This window comes from Gossypium arboreum, chromosome 10 (assembly GCF_025698485.1).
Source record: "Gossypium arboreum isolate Shixiya-1 chromosome 10, ASM2569848v2, whole genome shotgun sequence".
NCBI lineage: Eukaryota > Viridiplantae > Streptophyta > Magnoliopsida > Malvales > Malvaceae > Gossypium > Gossypium arboreum.
The window spans coordinates 39,909,605-39,925,327 of NC_069079.1; the positions used below are offsets into that span (position 1 = coordinate 39,909,605).

Sequence of the window (15,723 nt, forward strand, 5' to 3'; positions counted from 1 at the left end):
AAGCAGTATAAAAATATGTTTAATATTATTAATATATTTTAATTTATTATATAATTTTTTTTCTTGCAGAATGTCCACCGAACCAACATCTATTGAGGGTAGTGTTACACCTCCTACTTCGATAGATTTTGAAAATTCGGGAGTTGGAGCTTCAAGCCAAGCAAATGTGACTACTGGGAAAAGAAAAGCCACTCCTCAAAGGTCAGAAGTTTGGTCTCACTTCACTAACATTATTAATAGTGAGGGTGCAAGTAAGGCTAAATGTAATTATTGTCAAAAGGAATTTTGTTGTGATGTGAAAAGAAATGGTACAGGGTCATTGACATATCATATTGGTGCATGTAAGAAAAATCCTAGCAATGTTGTTGACACTAGTCAAGGACAACTAGTTTTACCTAGAAAGGGAGTTGAAGGGGGGGGAAGGGCATCTTTCAACTTGGAGATTTGATCAAGAAGCATGTAGGAAATGATTAGCACAAATGATTGTGATTGATGAATTACCTTTCAAGTTTGTTAAAAGTGAAGGCTTTAAGAAATTTATGTTTGTGGCATGTCCTAGGTTTCATATTCCTTCACGAACTACTATGACTAGGGATGTTTATCAACTGTATTTAGATGAAAGGGTCAAGATAAAACAACTTTTGAAAAGTTCTTGTTCTAGAGTTTGCTTAACTACTGACACATGGACTTCTTTTCAAAGAGTTAATTATTTGTGTATCACTGCTCACTTTATTGATAACGATTGGAAATTGAATAAAAAGATTTTAAACTTTTGTCCAATTTCTAGTCATAAGGGTGAGTCCATTGGGATGATGATTGAGAAATGCTTGTTGAATTGGGGGATTGATAAGTTGTTTACTATTACTGTTGATAATGTAAGTTCAAATGATGTTGCTATTGGTTATTTGAGAAAGAAATTTAACCCTCGAGGGGGTTTAGTTCAAAATGGTAAATATCTTCATATGAGATGCATGGCACACATTGTGAATTTGATTGTTGTTGAAGGCTTAAAAGAAATGAATAAATCTGTTGAACGTGTTAGGGGGGCTATTAGACATGTGAGACAATCTCCAGCTAGATTACAAAAGTTTAAGGAGTGTGTTGTGGTGGAAAAGATAGAGTGCAAGAAGATGTTGTGTCTTGATGTTTGTACTAGGTGGAACTCGACCTACTTAATGTTAGACACTGCTCAAAACTTTGAGAGAGCTTTTGAGAGATTTCAGGAGCAAGATACAAACTTTAGGGCTGAACTTGAAAGGGGAGAGAGTTGGCCTAGTGTGGATGATTGGGCTAATGTTAGAGACTTGAGGGATTTCTTGGAACACTTTTACGAAGTCACTTTGAGTATATCTGGCACTTCATATGTCACATCCAATAATTTTTTTGATGAGCTTTCTGAAATTGATATTCTTTTACGAGATGCTCAGTTAAATAGTAATGTTGATTTCAATGTTTTGGCCATCAAGATGAAAGAGAAGTATGATAAGTATTGGGGTGATATTGATAAGATGAATTTGCTTATGTTTGTTGCTTGTGTTTTAGATCCTAGACAAAAACTAAAGTATCTTAAATTTGCACTTAGTGAAATGTCTAGTTCTGAAAAAGCTTCTAAAATGATGCAAAGTTGAAGGAATCTTTGTATGAATCGTTTGATGAGTATAAGCCTTCACTTCATAGTACTTGTAGCCAATCGAGTGTGCCAACACATGTTTCTCTCGGCGAACCACAACAAAAAATGAAAAGGCGAATGCAAGCTTTGTATAAAAAGCGTGAGTTGGAAATTTGTGGTGAGGATAAAACATCTGAGTTGGATAAATATCTAGCTGAGGCTAATGAGGAATTTGTTGAAGATTTTGATATTTTATTGTAGTGGAAAGTGAATAGCCCTAGATTTCCCACTCTTTCAAAAATGACCAGAGATGTGTTAGCTATACTAGTTTCTACGGTTGCTTCAGAGTCTGCATTTAGCACCGGGGGACGTGTGCTTGATCAATATGGGAGTTCTTTAACTCTTAAAATTGTACAAGCTCTTGTGTGTACTCAAGATTGGATTCGAAAATCATCATCACAAGAAAACATCAAAGAGATTGAAGAACAAATCCAAAAGCTTGACAAGATTGAAAATGGTATATTTATTGTTTTATTTTAATAGTTTCAATTTTTTTACAATATCACTCCTATCACTCCTACTTATTTATTTGATTCAATGTTTAGACTTTTCTTGGAATGCATTAGAGCCTACCCTAAATTCATGAGCTTTCGTGAGTTGAAGGGTATGCTTACTATCTTATTTTTGTTAACTTAAAATCTATTTGTTTGTTTATATTATTTGATTTTTTTAAATGCATATATTTCTATTATATGCTAAATTGTTGCACATGTTTTTTTTTTTTTTTGTGTAGGTTTAATGCAAATTGAGATCTTTTGGAGAGAAGAAATGGATACAAATGGAAAATATTAAAGACTGACATTTCAATTATGTGTTAATTTCAAGACTTATGTAATGTTTTTAATTATTTAGTGATTCAAAGACTTATGTAATATTTTTAATTATGTAGTAATTCAAAGACTTATGTAATATTTTTAATTATGTAGTGTAGTGATTCAATTCGGTCAATTCGGTTAATTCGGTTAATTCGGTCAATTCGGTTAATTCGGTTAATTCGGTTAATCCGGGTAATTTGGTTAATTTTTAACAAAAAATAAAAAAATATAATTTTCGGTTAACCGACCTAATTAACCGAAAAATTTCGGTTCGGTTAATATTTTTTAAAAAATTCGGTTCGGTTAACGGTTAAAATTTTTGAAAGGTCGGTTAATTTAGTTAATAATATTTTGGGTCGGTTAACCGATCGGTTAACCGAATGAACATCCCTAGGTGGAAGCCATGGCGGCGGCGTAAAAAGCTAGAGTTCAAAACCCTAAAAGAAAAGAGAAAATGGAGAGGGAGAGAGCAAAAAGGCTCTATGGTTTTTTTTTTAAAAAAAATGGGACTGAAATGAAATGAAAAAAAAATAGCTTTAATAGCCATGCAAAACGTTACCGTTTTGCAACCCCCCAACATGGCTCAAAACGGTGTCGTTTAGAGGGGAACCCGCGTGACCCGACCCATAACAGGAGGGGAGTCTCGCATTTTAGACTTATGGTCTATTTGCGCGCTCGGTCCCTCCGCTTTATGGGCTGTTCTGATTTAGTTTTTTTTATTTATTTTCTTTTCTTTTTAAAATTTGCCCAAATATTTCTCGCATGTTTTGATTTAGTCCCTTGGCACGTTGAACTCTTGGAAACGGGCACGTGTCTGAATTTTGGTTTATTTTTCCATCAGGTCCCCGATTGTTGCAGTCCGTCTCATTTTGATCCTCATTAGCTTTTTACTTTACAATTTGTACCTTAATTTTTAATTCGATTTCAACCTGGTCCTCTGTTTAATTAATTAATTAATTTATTTATTTAAAAAAAAAAAAAACTGTTAATGTCATTCTTTTTAATTTTTACATATCATGTATTTTAAATTATTGTCAATTTTAAATATGTTACATGTATTATTTGTTCTAAACTATTAAACATATTACTTATTTTGGAATTTTTTTATATATCTTTTATTTTAAACTATTATATGAGTATATTATTTATTTTAAAATTTCTTATATGTTATTTTGTTATACTATTTTATATGTAAACTATTTTAAATTCTTTTATTATTTATTGTAAACCTCTTATTATTATTTATTTTAAGATTTCATACATTACTTTTATTAAACTATTTTTTATATTTTTTATATATATTATTTATTTAAATTTATTTTTCACGTATTATTTATTTTAGACTTTCTATGTGTTCTTTTAAATTGTTATATATATTATTTATTTTAAGATTGCATTATTTTATTTTAAATTACTTTGTGTATTAATTATTTTAGATTGTATTATACTATTCACTTTAAATTATTTTTTATAATATCTATTTTAAACTCATTTTTATGTATTACTTATTTAAAATTGTTTCATTATTTATTTTAAATGGTTTTATGTTATTTATTTCATTCTTTTGATTATTATTGTTGGTATTTAAGTGACGTATGCTATGTGATTATTGCCATTGTGTGTTTTATAATTCATTCATCCGTATTTTCATATCATTGTTATTCACTTGTATAATATTGTATCCGTGTATTATTATTCTATGCACATTATTATATTTTTATTTCATGTCATCGTATCGTGTATTAAGCTCCAACATGCTTATCCAATATGGATCATTTTATTTTACTCCAAACAAAATAAACGCACATCACTAAATGTTGACTCGTTATTATTCAAAAAAAAAATCTTCGAAATAAGGCAATAGTTTGCATTTCAGGAATTCGAAAAATCGTACCCTAACTTATGGGGTTTCGATTTTCTTGTTAAACCTAAATAGCTAAATATCCTTTTAGATTTCAAAACATACGAAGTTTCGATAAAAATTAAAGGCAAACTAATTCCCGAGGGTTCAAGTATCACATCCTAACTTACGGGACGTGGCGTTTTGTTATCTCGGGACAAGTGGACCTTTGATGCTCGTTTCAATGTAATTCAAGTGTTTTAAAATTAACATTCATAAAAAGGAATCGTATTTTAAACTTTCTCTTAAAATCTTTTCAATTCTCGACATTAAGACTTTAATTAATCAATTAGGTACCAATTTTGGGCGTACCGAGGGTGCTAACCCTTCCTCGTACGTAACCGACTCCCGAACCCGTTTTCTCGATTTTCGTAGACCAAAATTATTTCTTTTAATAAATCGAAATATTTTATTAAAACGACCAAATTTCTAAGTGATCTGGTCACACCTAAATAAAAATGATTTGTGGCGACTCCATTTTCGTTTTTTTAAGTCAACTTTTTTCTTTCAAACAAATGATTTCGACAGTGTCATTTCTTTTTGAATCATTTGATATATATATTTTTTTATTTTTTAGTATTTATGTTTTGGTTTTATTTATACATTTTAATTTTGAAATCACTTTTTCTATTTTTTAATCCTAAAATGATTTTATTTTAATTTTTCCTTTTATTGAAACTTTTAAAATTAAAACTAAAATTATAAATTTTGTAATGATTAATTTGTTTAATTTTTAAATTTAAGACTAAATTAATAAAATATATAAATATTGGAGAGCTAAATTTATTATTAAACTAATAAAAAAGACCACATCACCGTTTTCGTCATTCAACTAATAGCAACTAAAGGCAGAATGACAAAAATATTTAATTTGAAAAATAAAATAGCTAAATCTAAAAATTAACATTTGAATAACCAAAATAAAATCAAAACTGTAATTATAGTTTACCCTGAAAAATCTCAAAACATTGCAACTTTTTTATACATATAAGAAACTCAAAATATTAAATTAAATACCCAAACATGTAAACTGAATTCTTCATTCCCATTTAAAATACAAAAGCCAAAACATATGTTACATTACAGACACTGAACTTTAATAGGTAAAACTAACAATTTGCTTCTTTTTTTTCATTTTCCAACTCAATCACTTCTCAAACTAGGGAAACAATGTGACTCCATTTATATACATCTTCGAGTTGTTTACCTCTACTTTTTCATTATTAAGTCAAACTAAGCCAACTAAATTAGTCTTGGCTTCAAAATTTGGAAATCAGACAAACTTCTTGTTTCCTTAAACCTGGTTAGCCTTCATCATCATGAGCTTTGTTTGCACCCACATGTACAACTTTCCAATTCTTTGTGGAGTTTCTGCGAAAGTACAACCATAAGTGTCTTAAGATTTTGTCTCACAAAAAACACTTGGAAATTAAGGATTTAAGTCCCCATGTACAACGCCCTTGGATTCCAAGCCCTAATGATATTATTTTTTTGGCCATGAGAAAATTAAATTGAATATACTCTACCATGCACATGCACACACGCATATAGATTCCGTATCATTATCCATATAATATTCAGAAGCATGATAACGATCTTGTTTGAAGCTCAGCATGACATATTTACGAACCTGAACTTCGTTTTGAAGGCCTTTAATATGCTGCACAGCCAAATCCAGCATGTCTGCATAGCTCGTTTGCTGCAAGAAGATTTTAACGATATGTCATCATTGTCTAAAAAAATATATATACATTACAATTTGTATCCTATTCATGGTAACTTGAAAACCATAAATCACAAAGGTAATGAATGATTTGAAGCAACTTAAATATAGATTCAATCTAAGGGCTAGAATAGAAATACGTGATTACCTTGTCCATGTTAGGAACAAGCTCTTGTAATTTCTTCAGCTTCCCACTTATTCTTGTTCTTCTCTCCTGTACATATATAAGAAGTTTTAATGATGCTCAATATGATTTCTCATTCTTTAGAGGATTACTCTTTCCTCATGTATCATAATAATGTACACTCTATAATTATATGCATACTCTTCAAGTCAACCATACGAGCAAGTGGCGACGAGCATTATCAATTATCGGACCACTATTTATTTATGACTATTAGACAAGCTGTCCACTATGCCTATAGAACCAACAAATACAAATGCAGATAATGTTCTGGCACTCATTAGAAGTAGTCTTGTCTTATCATACTTGTTACCTACACCTTGAAGGAGCAGAAATTTTACCATAATTTCATGCCTCAGTGATGCATCAGGATATATGATTTATGCAATGTATCAAGTACCTTGTTTGCCATTTTTCTTTCACGTATATCATTGGTAACTTCCATTTATATGCACATCAAATAAAACTTCGAGTCAAAAGACAAGGGTATATATATATAAAGGGAAATAAAAATATCTAAAACTGGTTCTTCCTTACAGGATCATGCCTATCAATCTCAAACGTTTCATCCTAGAAAACTATGTTAGAAATAATGAAGGATGGGATTCATGGATGTAATAAACTCATCGGCATCATACAAACTATAGGGGATAGCCCTGAAAAATGTTATGAGACAGAACTGGCTATTTAAAAGACTATAGGTTGGTCTTATGAACCTATACATCTACAGATTTTACTAAGAATAAACAATTCGATTTGTAGGCAGCTATTGAATTTTAACTTACTCTTTCAGCAATGCTTCGAGGGTGAGTGGCACAACCACGTTTGGCTCGGATTTTGCAGGGCACGGAATCTTCAGGAATATGTAGCAGCTTTTCAACTGTGGCCATCTCGAGTGTCGTTTGGGGCAAGCTAAACTGAAATAAAGAACGAACGAAAGCATATAAGGCAATAGTAAGAAGTAAATGACTGCAAAGCACATTACTATTTACTGCAAATCATGTTCCTATTTGGCAAAGAACCATTAAGCTAAGAATAAGATATAATGGCCTCCTGAATGTTCATTTTCTTGGGAAACAGAAAACATTAAGTAATTCTTGATGGAGTATGTACCTGAGTTTCCAAGGCATTGAAACAGTTATAAATATCGCCATCAAGATTTTTAGCTCTCTTGCTTGATGGGGCAGAAAACACAATGGAGTTTGTATTATCCCATGAATCCATTCCAAAGCCAGCAGCAGCAAACGAATGTGCAGGATTTTGGTGGTTACTGTTAGAGCTAACACCATCCACAAGATTCTCACTCACTTCAGAGATCTGAGAAAGAGAATCTTGCCTAGTGAAACTCAACTGGGACTTCAACCTTGACACTCCATGGCCACCATTACCACTGCCTTGAGAGCTATAATTTCTGTTGCCCATTGTAACAGAAAAACCTGCAATGATCATGTTTAGTTTTTGCTGCAACAGTCATTCATAGAAAAATAATATAGATAGCTTTGGAACAATTGAAATATATTATGTTTTGCTTGAACATAGGTATAGACATATTTCATATTGGATACATATCCAAATTTGATACTCACACCCAAATCCGCTTTTGTGAAATTCATATGAACCAATAAAATCTATAATCTAGCAGAAAAGTTAACTTTAGACTTGTAGATATGTAGTAAACTTTTAATAGGTATAGGCATGGTTTAATTTATGACAACTGCCCATTTAAGTAATACTTTTTAACTTAATATTTTTAATTTCTGGTTAAATAGATATGTAGCAAGCCGTGCATATATTCAATATCATACTTGACTTTGAATTTTAAGTATTATGAGCATGTGTTGATACAGGTATATTTACAAAATTTTTTAAAAGTTTTTTAATATACTTGAAAGTCCTTGAGTAATTACATCTTTATACACAAATCCAAATATATATTGGATAGAAAAGTGAAGAAGGGATATGACATAATATAATCTTCTGAAATATCCTACACATAACTTTTTCTAAAATGTACGGCTTGCGACCTAGGATCCCTTTGGATGCATGGATTGGCTGAGGAATATGAGTTTTTCTATTTTTGGGCAAACTTGAGTTCATAATTTTCAAATTATAAAAAAATTATAAAATGATCACTCAACTATTAGAAATTTTCTTTTTTGGTCACTTAATTATAAAAAGTTGAAAAATGATCACCCAACATTTTAATTTTTGTCTCTTTTTATCACTAGCTAGCTAACATAAAAATGGAAACACCAAAAAATTTAAGATAATTGGATGACCAAAAAAGACAAAATTGAATAGTTGAGTGACCATTTTGTAACTTTTCATTATTGAGTGATAAAAATAAATTTACTAATATTTGAATGACTATTTTATAATTTTTATAATTAAGTGATAAAAGAAAACATACTTGAATGACTACTAATATAATTCACCCTTATTGTTTTGAAACATTTATTTTCGACATTCATATCCAGATTAAAACGAGGATATAAACATTAAAAAACATAAAATTTTAAAAATAAAAAGAGAAATCTATCGTATAGAACACAAACTTATATCTAATATTTATATTTCAAATCCGAATAACATGAGTAAAAAGGGTACATTAAACACTATAGTATAGTGGGATCCCTCTCATCCTCGTGCAAATGGGCATTTAGACGATATGAACAATTCTAAGCTTCAAGTCCCTCTCACCCCCACTGAAGTAATGTCAGATCGAGCTACAAAGCTCATCTATCTTTACTTTATTTCAACTTGTCCAACTTGCACATCATAAAATATTCACCCCCATAAAAGGCATAATATACTATATATATTTTATGCATCTCTATCGATTTCCATAAAGTAAAATAAAAGCATAATGTTTGGATTCCTAAGAAATTGGTGGGGACATGTGTGGCACGTGATTGATGCCCTGTAAGATCTCACCGGCCAGCAAAAAACCATTGTGGGTTGCATTGATTGGCTATCTATAACTTTCCCTAACCAACCATTAATTTCATTCTTTCTTTTATTTTTCATTCTCTTTTGCTCTTTACCCACCTTTTTGTATTCATTCAAGCAACACACAAACACACTATCAAAGCTTTTGGATTATTTATTTCTATGTTTTTTGATTAGATCTGTGTGCCAGATATATACAGATTAATAAGTATCACATTCAATACAGTAATTGACAATTTTATCTATCATTTCTAATATATTAAATGAAACAAATTATGAATTTTGAAGGATTAAAAGTGTAAACTACAACACCCCATGTTGATATACACTTCTTTACTTCAAAGTGCCTTTGTCTTTTGCAACATTTAGCTTTTTAACTATGCAGTCTAAAGATAGATCAAAAGAAAATAGTATAATTTTATATCATTTCAACTTTTAAACTCTAAAAAATTATACAGCTGTTGTGAATAAAATTATTTAAAACTTACTAAAAAGTTAAAAAATTATTAGTAGTATCAAATATTAATTCATCTATTTAAAAATAATTATCAGCAAAGTTTAAGAAGCTAACGTATATTTTATTTATTAATTTTTATTTTTAGTGTAATTTAAAGATACTTGACAACTTCTGTTTAGGGTGGAGAAAAATTATCGAAGAAATAAAAATCAATCCAAACCGATTAACTGGATCAAACCAAATCAAATTTTATTTTTATTTAATTTATAATTAATTTAATTTTTCTTATGATATAAAAAGAAATATTTTATATTTAAAATACTACGTACAAAATTATTTTTAAAAATACCATATAAAATTTCTTTATTATTTTTATTTGTTTGAAAAATTATTTTTGGTAAAAATATTCATGAAGAAAATATTAAAACTTTATGAGTGAAAAAATCATAAAACAAACCCTATTTTATAAAATTAAAATTGAAAGACGGAAATTCAAATTCAGTATTAAAACCCACTTTGACAAGCTAGGAATTTTATTTTAAAATGGAAATAACCCAGTTTTGCTTTGCTTCATTCAAGAACTAAAATGTTTAATCAATATTGAAAATGGACGTTGAAATATACCATTTTGGAGATTAATAATTATTAAAGACAACAAAGTAAACTAGATTAGGATTAATAAAAATAAATCTGCAACGGTAAATCATGAGTTACATAAGACACCAAATCAAATTAAAGCAATCTTTTCTTTAAAGGTGAGATTCATTATTACTCTAATTTTCATAATTAAATTGAATAGAAAGTGACATTCGGGTCAACTTAAACATTTCGTCAACGCTTAGCATAATAATGGCGGTGAATTATTCAGGCCAAGGAAAGCCACCAATCAAAAGGAAAGGAAGCCATGAGAATTCAAAAATACCCCTAAGTAGATAATGATTAATCAGATAAACAAGGACAAAACGGTCGCTTTCAAAAGGAAAAAAAAGGGAGGAGGCGTTACCGTTTTCCGATGTGAGGTGACTAAGGAAACCGGCAGGGGAGCTGCGTTGTCTGAGCAGAGAGGAAGAAGAAGGTGCAGGGTAAGATCCATGGGGATGATGCGGAGGAGGATGAGGAGGGGCAGGAGCAGCAGCAGCAGCTGATTTAGGCTCTCGCGGATCGTTGGATGAGCTGACTTTACAAGTTGACTCTGAAGTTAAAGAGGAGGAGTCAGCGGCGGAGAAGTAGTGGCCGACGAGGTTAGGGTCCGCTCCGATGATGGAATCAACGGCGTTGGCCAGAAAGGAGCCGGGAGCAGAACCGTAACGGGTGAGCCCGGATTGACCCATGGGCTTTTGAGACGAAGATGATGGATACATGGCTTTGGTAGCGTGGAGAAATGGGAGAACTAGGAAGGGAAATTATACAAGTAAAAGGAGAAATCTTCTTTTTTTCAAAGCTCAAAGGAGTACATAAAATGGAGGGATGGCTTGGATGCTTGATGGGGAAATGTCGTATGGAGGTTATGCTTCCATCACACGGTGGTGATTTTTGTTACGTCACCACAACTAAATTGTTTTTTAGTTCTTATCTGAGTTGGCATAATTCACGTGCTCTTTGATTTTCCGTTTTTGTTCTTTTGCCGAGTTGGACTATTGTTGATTTTATTATTAATATATTTAAATAATTTTATTGTCAAATTTTGATTGGAGTCGTGCTTAACACTCACTCTAATAAAATTATTTTATTATTTTATATTATAACTACATCTAATTTTATTTACTTTAATTTCTCGTAATTTATAAAAATTAATAACTTAATCTAATTCCTCTACTTTTGCTAATTTCTTGTCCATAAATTCTTAAATTATTCATCTTTACTAATTATATATAAATTATTGAATTACGTACTAATTTTAAGTTAGCAGAGGTAAATCTAAGGGATAGGTAACCCAAAAATAACAAATAAAAATTCAATTGAGTCTTCTTATAAATTGTATTTTGTCCCCAAAATAATTTTTTAATTTAATCCTCTTATCAGTAAAAAATTATAAATTGATACATTTAAAACTTATATTTTAATTTATGAAAAAATTATAATTAGATCTCGACTCTGCTAATTTTTCTATTTGCATTTGTTTAAAAGTATTACCCATATAGACTAAATTCTAAATTTTTATAAATTATAAAGACAGCATTCTAACAAAGAAGCTATCAATTTTCAAAGGGATGAAGTTAAAAACTAAACTTTATAAATAAAAATAGAATCCATTTTATGTAGAAAATTTCATTAATCTTACAAAGTAAAAATATTTAATGGGCAAAAAGTAATATTTAGATTTATATTCTAATTTGTTAATTCATTTTTCACAAAAGATATCATTTGCATATAAAATAAACTTTACATGTTAATAATAACTAGTATGGTTTCCAACTCATGCTTCAGTATTGGGTTAATTAATTTTGAACTAGTTAGTTAAATTTTAATGGTTACAACATTCTCCAAGTTTCTATACTCTTTGTATATTTGAAATTTAATCTCTATTTTTAAAGAAATTAGTTCCTTTATCTTTCAAACATAAAAATTTAGATTCAATTGTTAACACCATTAAAATTCTTCACTTAAATTTGTTAGTGTGACATTATAAACTTAGAAAAGAAAGTACCCACTTGATAATCATGTCACTAAAATGGACTTAAATTTAACAAATAATTTAACGATGTTAACAATTCTTTAAATTTACATTAGCATTTTGATTAGAATAAAATATTTAGATTAACTCATGATCTTATAAACGTTGAGACACTAACTTATGTATAAAAATTCAAATATAAAGATCAAATCTCAAACTTTAACATAGTATAGGGACCAAAATTGAAATTTGACTATTTTATATAATTAAAAAGTAGAAGGAACCAAAATTGAAAATTAGTCATTTGTCAAAAATGAAAAAGAGAAGTAAGGCAAGTGTCAAAAAGAAGAGGGACCAAAATTAAAAATTAACCATTGTTATTAAGAATGTAAAAAGAAGAAAGCGCCTGGTGTCTAGAAAGAAAGACTTTAGGGCTTTCCATATATAGTAGTATATAATTTTGGTAATATTTATTTATTTTTAAAATATACATTTATATATTTAAAATAGTCAAATCAACAAGTATTCATGTATCAGTGTATATTAATTCATGTATCATCATTTTAAATAATTAAAAAGAGTAGTATTTGATAAAATATTTTTCCTTAATTTTTCCTAAAAGAGAAAATCTTTTAGAGCTCCTTCTCCACTCTAAACTCATGTATTAGTATCTTTACTTAATTTGGGTTGAAAATCATCCATTTCTTTAATTAAAAGAAATATAATCTAATTTCCACATAACTTATAATTAAATTACCCACATATAATTGAGCATTCATAATCTTATATAGAAAAAATGGTGTTCCCAAGAAGTCAAAACAAATGGAAAGGGGGACCATATGCTTAAGAGTCATACTCATACATTGAATTAAACCTAACTTATGAGAAAGTTGAGTTAACCTAGCAAGCATTCTATTTATTTATTCATTCATTAACAAACATCCCCATTTTATTACTACCAAGTGGACTCACTACTACCTTTCCCATTGGACAAAATAATTAGAAACAAAGATAACATTAACAAAAATCTTGTGTTAGGAAAAATAGTTGTCTATTTATGTCACAGTCCAATGAAATTTAAGTGCATGTGATGGTACTTTCACAACTATAAACCAATCAAAACTTCACAATCTTGGAGGAACTTTCCTTTAACAATTTCAACTATTTGCTTGACCATTTCAAACTACTAGTCTTGAGGGTCTTTTATATATAAGATACCATTTCAATCATCACACCACAAATTCATCTTTTAGATTCTTTCCAATTTTTCATTTATATATTTATCATTTACTTTCTAGGACAAACATCTCCAAATCACTTTGGTAATAAGTTTACACAAAGTCTTAGCTCGATTGATATGAGTATTATTGTCAATGCAGGAGGACGTGAGTTCGAGTGTACTGAAACTCATTATCTTCCTATTTATGGGTTGGGGAGAGACTATGAATAGTTCTATACATTGTGTAAAAAAAAGCAGATATGACCGGAATCTATAACTTATAATAAAATTATTCAAATAAAAAATTTACAAAAAAAATACTTTTTTTAGTATACTGCTTATTTCTACCATTATTTTCTTTGCCTCTTAAATTAAGAGGTGAGCATTCCATAGAATTGGAGGAACAAATTTCAAGTTAGTTGAGTTTATAAGCCTTATTTTATCAATCTAATTTAATTTAATTTTTTTTCAAATTGATTCAAGTAAAATAAAATTCAAGTTGAGTCAAATTGAGTGAAATTGTTTGAGTTAAATTAAAAAAATAAAAATGTCAAATTAAAATATTGTTATAACATAATTAATTCCATGTTAGAGCACATAAATTTGAAATCATGTATATTTGTAATCTCTTTCAAAGCTACTTAGATCCTCAAATTTATTATTATTATTTTAGTTCTAAATTTTATATATTCTTTATAATTTTTTTAAAGGGACTATTTTTTTTTGAAATTGATAGGGACTAAAGATATATTTATATCAACTTATTATTTAAGTTATTCAATTATAAAATTTAACTAAACTCAAACTCGATAAAATAAATTACTTATTTGAATTAATTTAAAAAATAGAATAATTCAATTTTGATTAACTCAAAATTTAAAAATAAATTTAATTTTTAAATTGAAAAAAAACACACTTACGTATTTTAATTTGCTACTTCTAATATTGCTTGAAAGATGAATTTTGGAATTGAAATTATGGGTTCTAAAATCATGTGCGATTAGGGTTTTTAATTGATTTTGTATAAAAGAAAAATAAATTGGTGATTTGGAGGTTTTGGTCTAATTAGACGTGACATGAGAAAACAAAAAATGGGCCTAATTTTTTGATTGGACTTCTGATTAAGTTTTATAAAATAATTTTCTACTTTACTTTTATATAACTAAAGAATTTTCAATTTAAATTGTTTATGGATTTGATTTGTAGTTTTAAATGTTGAGTCTAACATCAAATTCGGCTTCCCATATTTTAAACGTTATTGTGATCGATGTTAATATTTTAAAATTAAATAATTTTTTATTAATAAAACAATATCAAATTTTAGACTAAGAATGTTGAATTGAAAAGTCCCTAGACTTATTTAAAAATATTTTTTCAAGCTTCAATTTTATAAAAAAATTGTTTTATTTCTTAATTTAATCTTTTAATATTTAAATTTGTATTGTTCGTCAAATCACCCAAAATAAATAAAAAGTTAACGTTTATTAACATTGCTGATGTGACATCCGTGTAATAGTTCATGTAAATCTCATGTTAGCAATTAATTAATTTTAATAATTTAAAAATATTTTTTATATTTTTATACTTTTAAATAAATTTTAATCTTTTAAAAAATACTTTTTATAAATTTTTTAATTTTAAAATTTTAAAAATTAATTAATTCTTGATGTGGCATCCACGTATATGCCACATTAATAAAATTAATAGACATTAATCTTTTTTATCTATTTTGGAGTGATTTGACAAACAATGCAAGTTTAAGGGCCAAAATAGGTAAAAATTTTAAAAAAAATTAATTAATTATTGATGTGGCATCCACGTATATGCCACATTAGAAAAATTAATAGGCGTTAAATTTTTCATCCGTTTTGGAGGAATTTTACAAACAATGCAAGTTTTAGGGCCAAAATAGGTGAAAATTAAATAGAAGGCTAAAATGACTTTTTTTTGTAAAGTTGGAGGACCAAATAAGTCATTATGCCATTGAAATAAATATGTTAGCTCCTATTACAATAAAAGAAAAAGAAAATAAACATTGAAAGAATAGAGGTGTATAGAAAATTTTTTTTTGAACCAAGAGGCATATAGAAATATAGACATGAAGGTTTATGCAATATTAGAGATGTTTTATAGACAAAAGAGAGAAAAAGAGTTGATTGAGTCTTAGCTTAGTTGGTATTGGCATTGGCATTG

The 15,723-nt window shown here is 28.8% G+C and overlaps 2 protein-coding genes across 2 annotated transcripts; one reads left to right on the forward strand and one right to left on the reverse strand.

Annotated features, from left to right (window-relative positions):
- Nucleotides 1-479: 479 nt before the first annotated feature.
- Nucleotides 480-1,628, forward strand: LOC108488233 (zinc finger BED domain-containing protein RICESLEEPER 2-like). Its single transcript, XM_017792524.1, has one exon. It carries the CDS (start codon nucleotides 480-482, stop codon nucleotides 1,626-1,628), a length of 1,149 nt encoding a protein of 382 aa, XP_017648013.1.
- Nucleotides 1,629-5,408: 3,780 nt separating this feature from the next.
- Nucleotides 5,409-11,231, reverse strand: LOC108487183 (transcription factor bHLH128). The gene is made up of 6 exons (XM_017791451.2): nucleotides 10,701-11,231; nucleotides 7,405-7,727; nucleotides 7,077-7,208; nucleotides 6,256-6,321; nucleotides 6,015-6,083; nucleotides 5,409-5,755 (listed from the first exon to the last, which is right to left on the reverse strand). The coding sequence occupies exons 1-6, from the start codon at nucleotides 11,056-11,058 to the stop codon at nucleotides 5,702-5,704; spliced, it is 1,002 nt and encodes a 333-aa protein (XP_017646940.1). The 5' UTR covers nucleotides 11,059-11,231; the 3' UTR covers nucleotides 5,409-5,701.
- Between the last annotated feature and the right edge of the window lie 4,492 nt (nucleotides 11,232-15,723).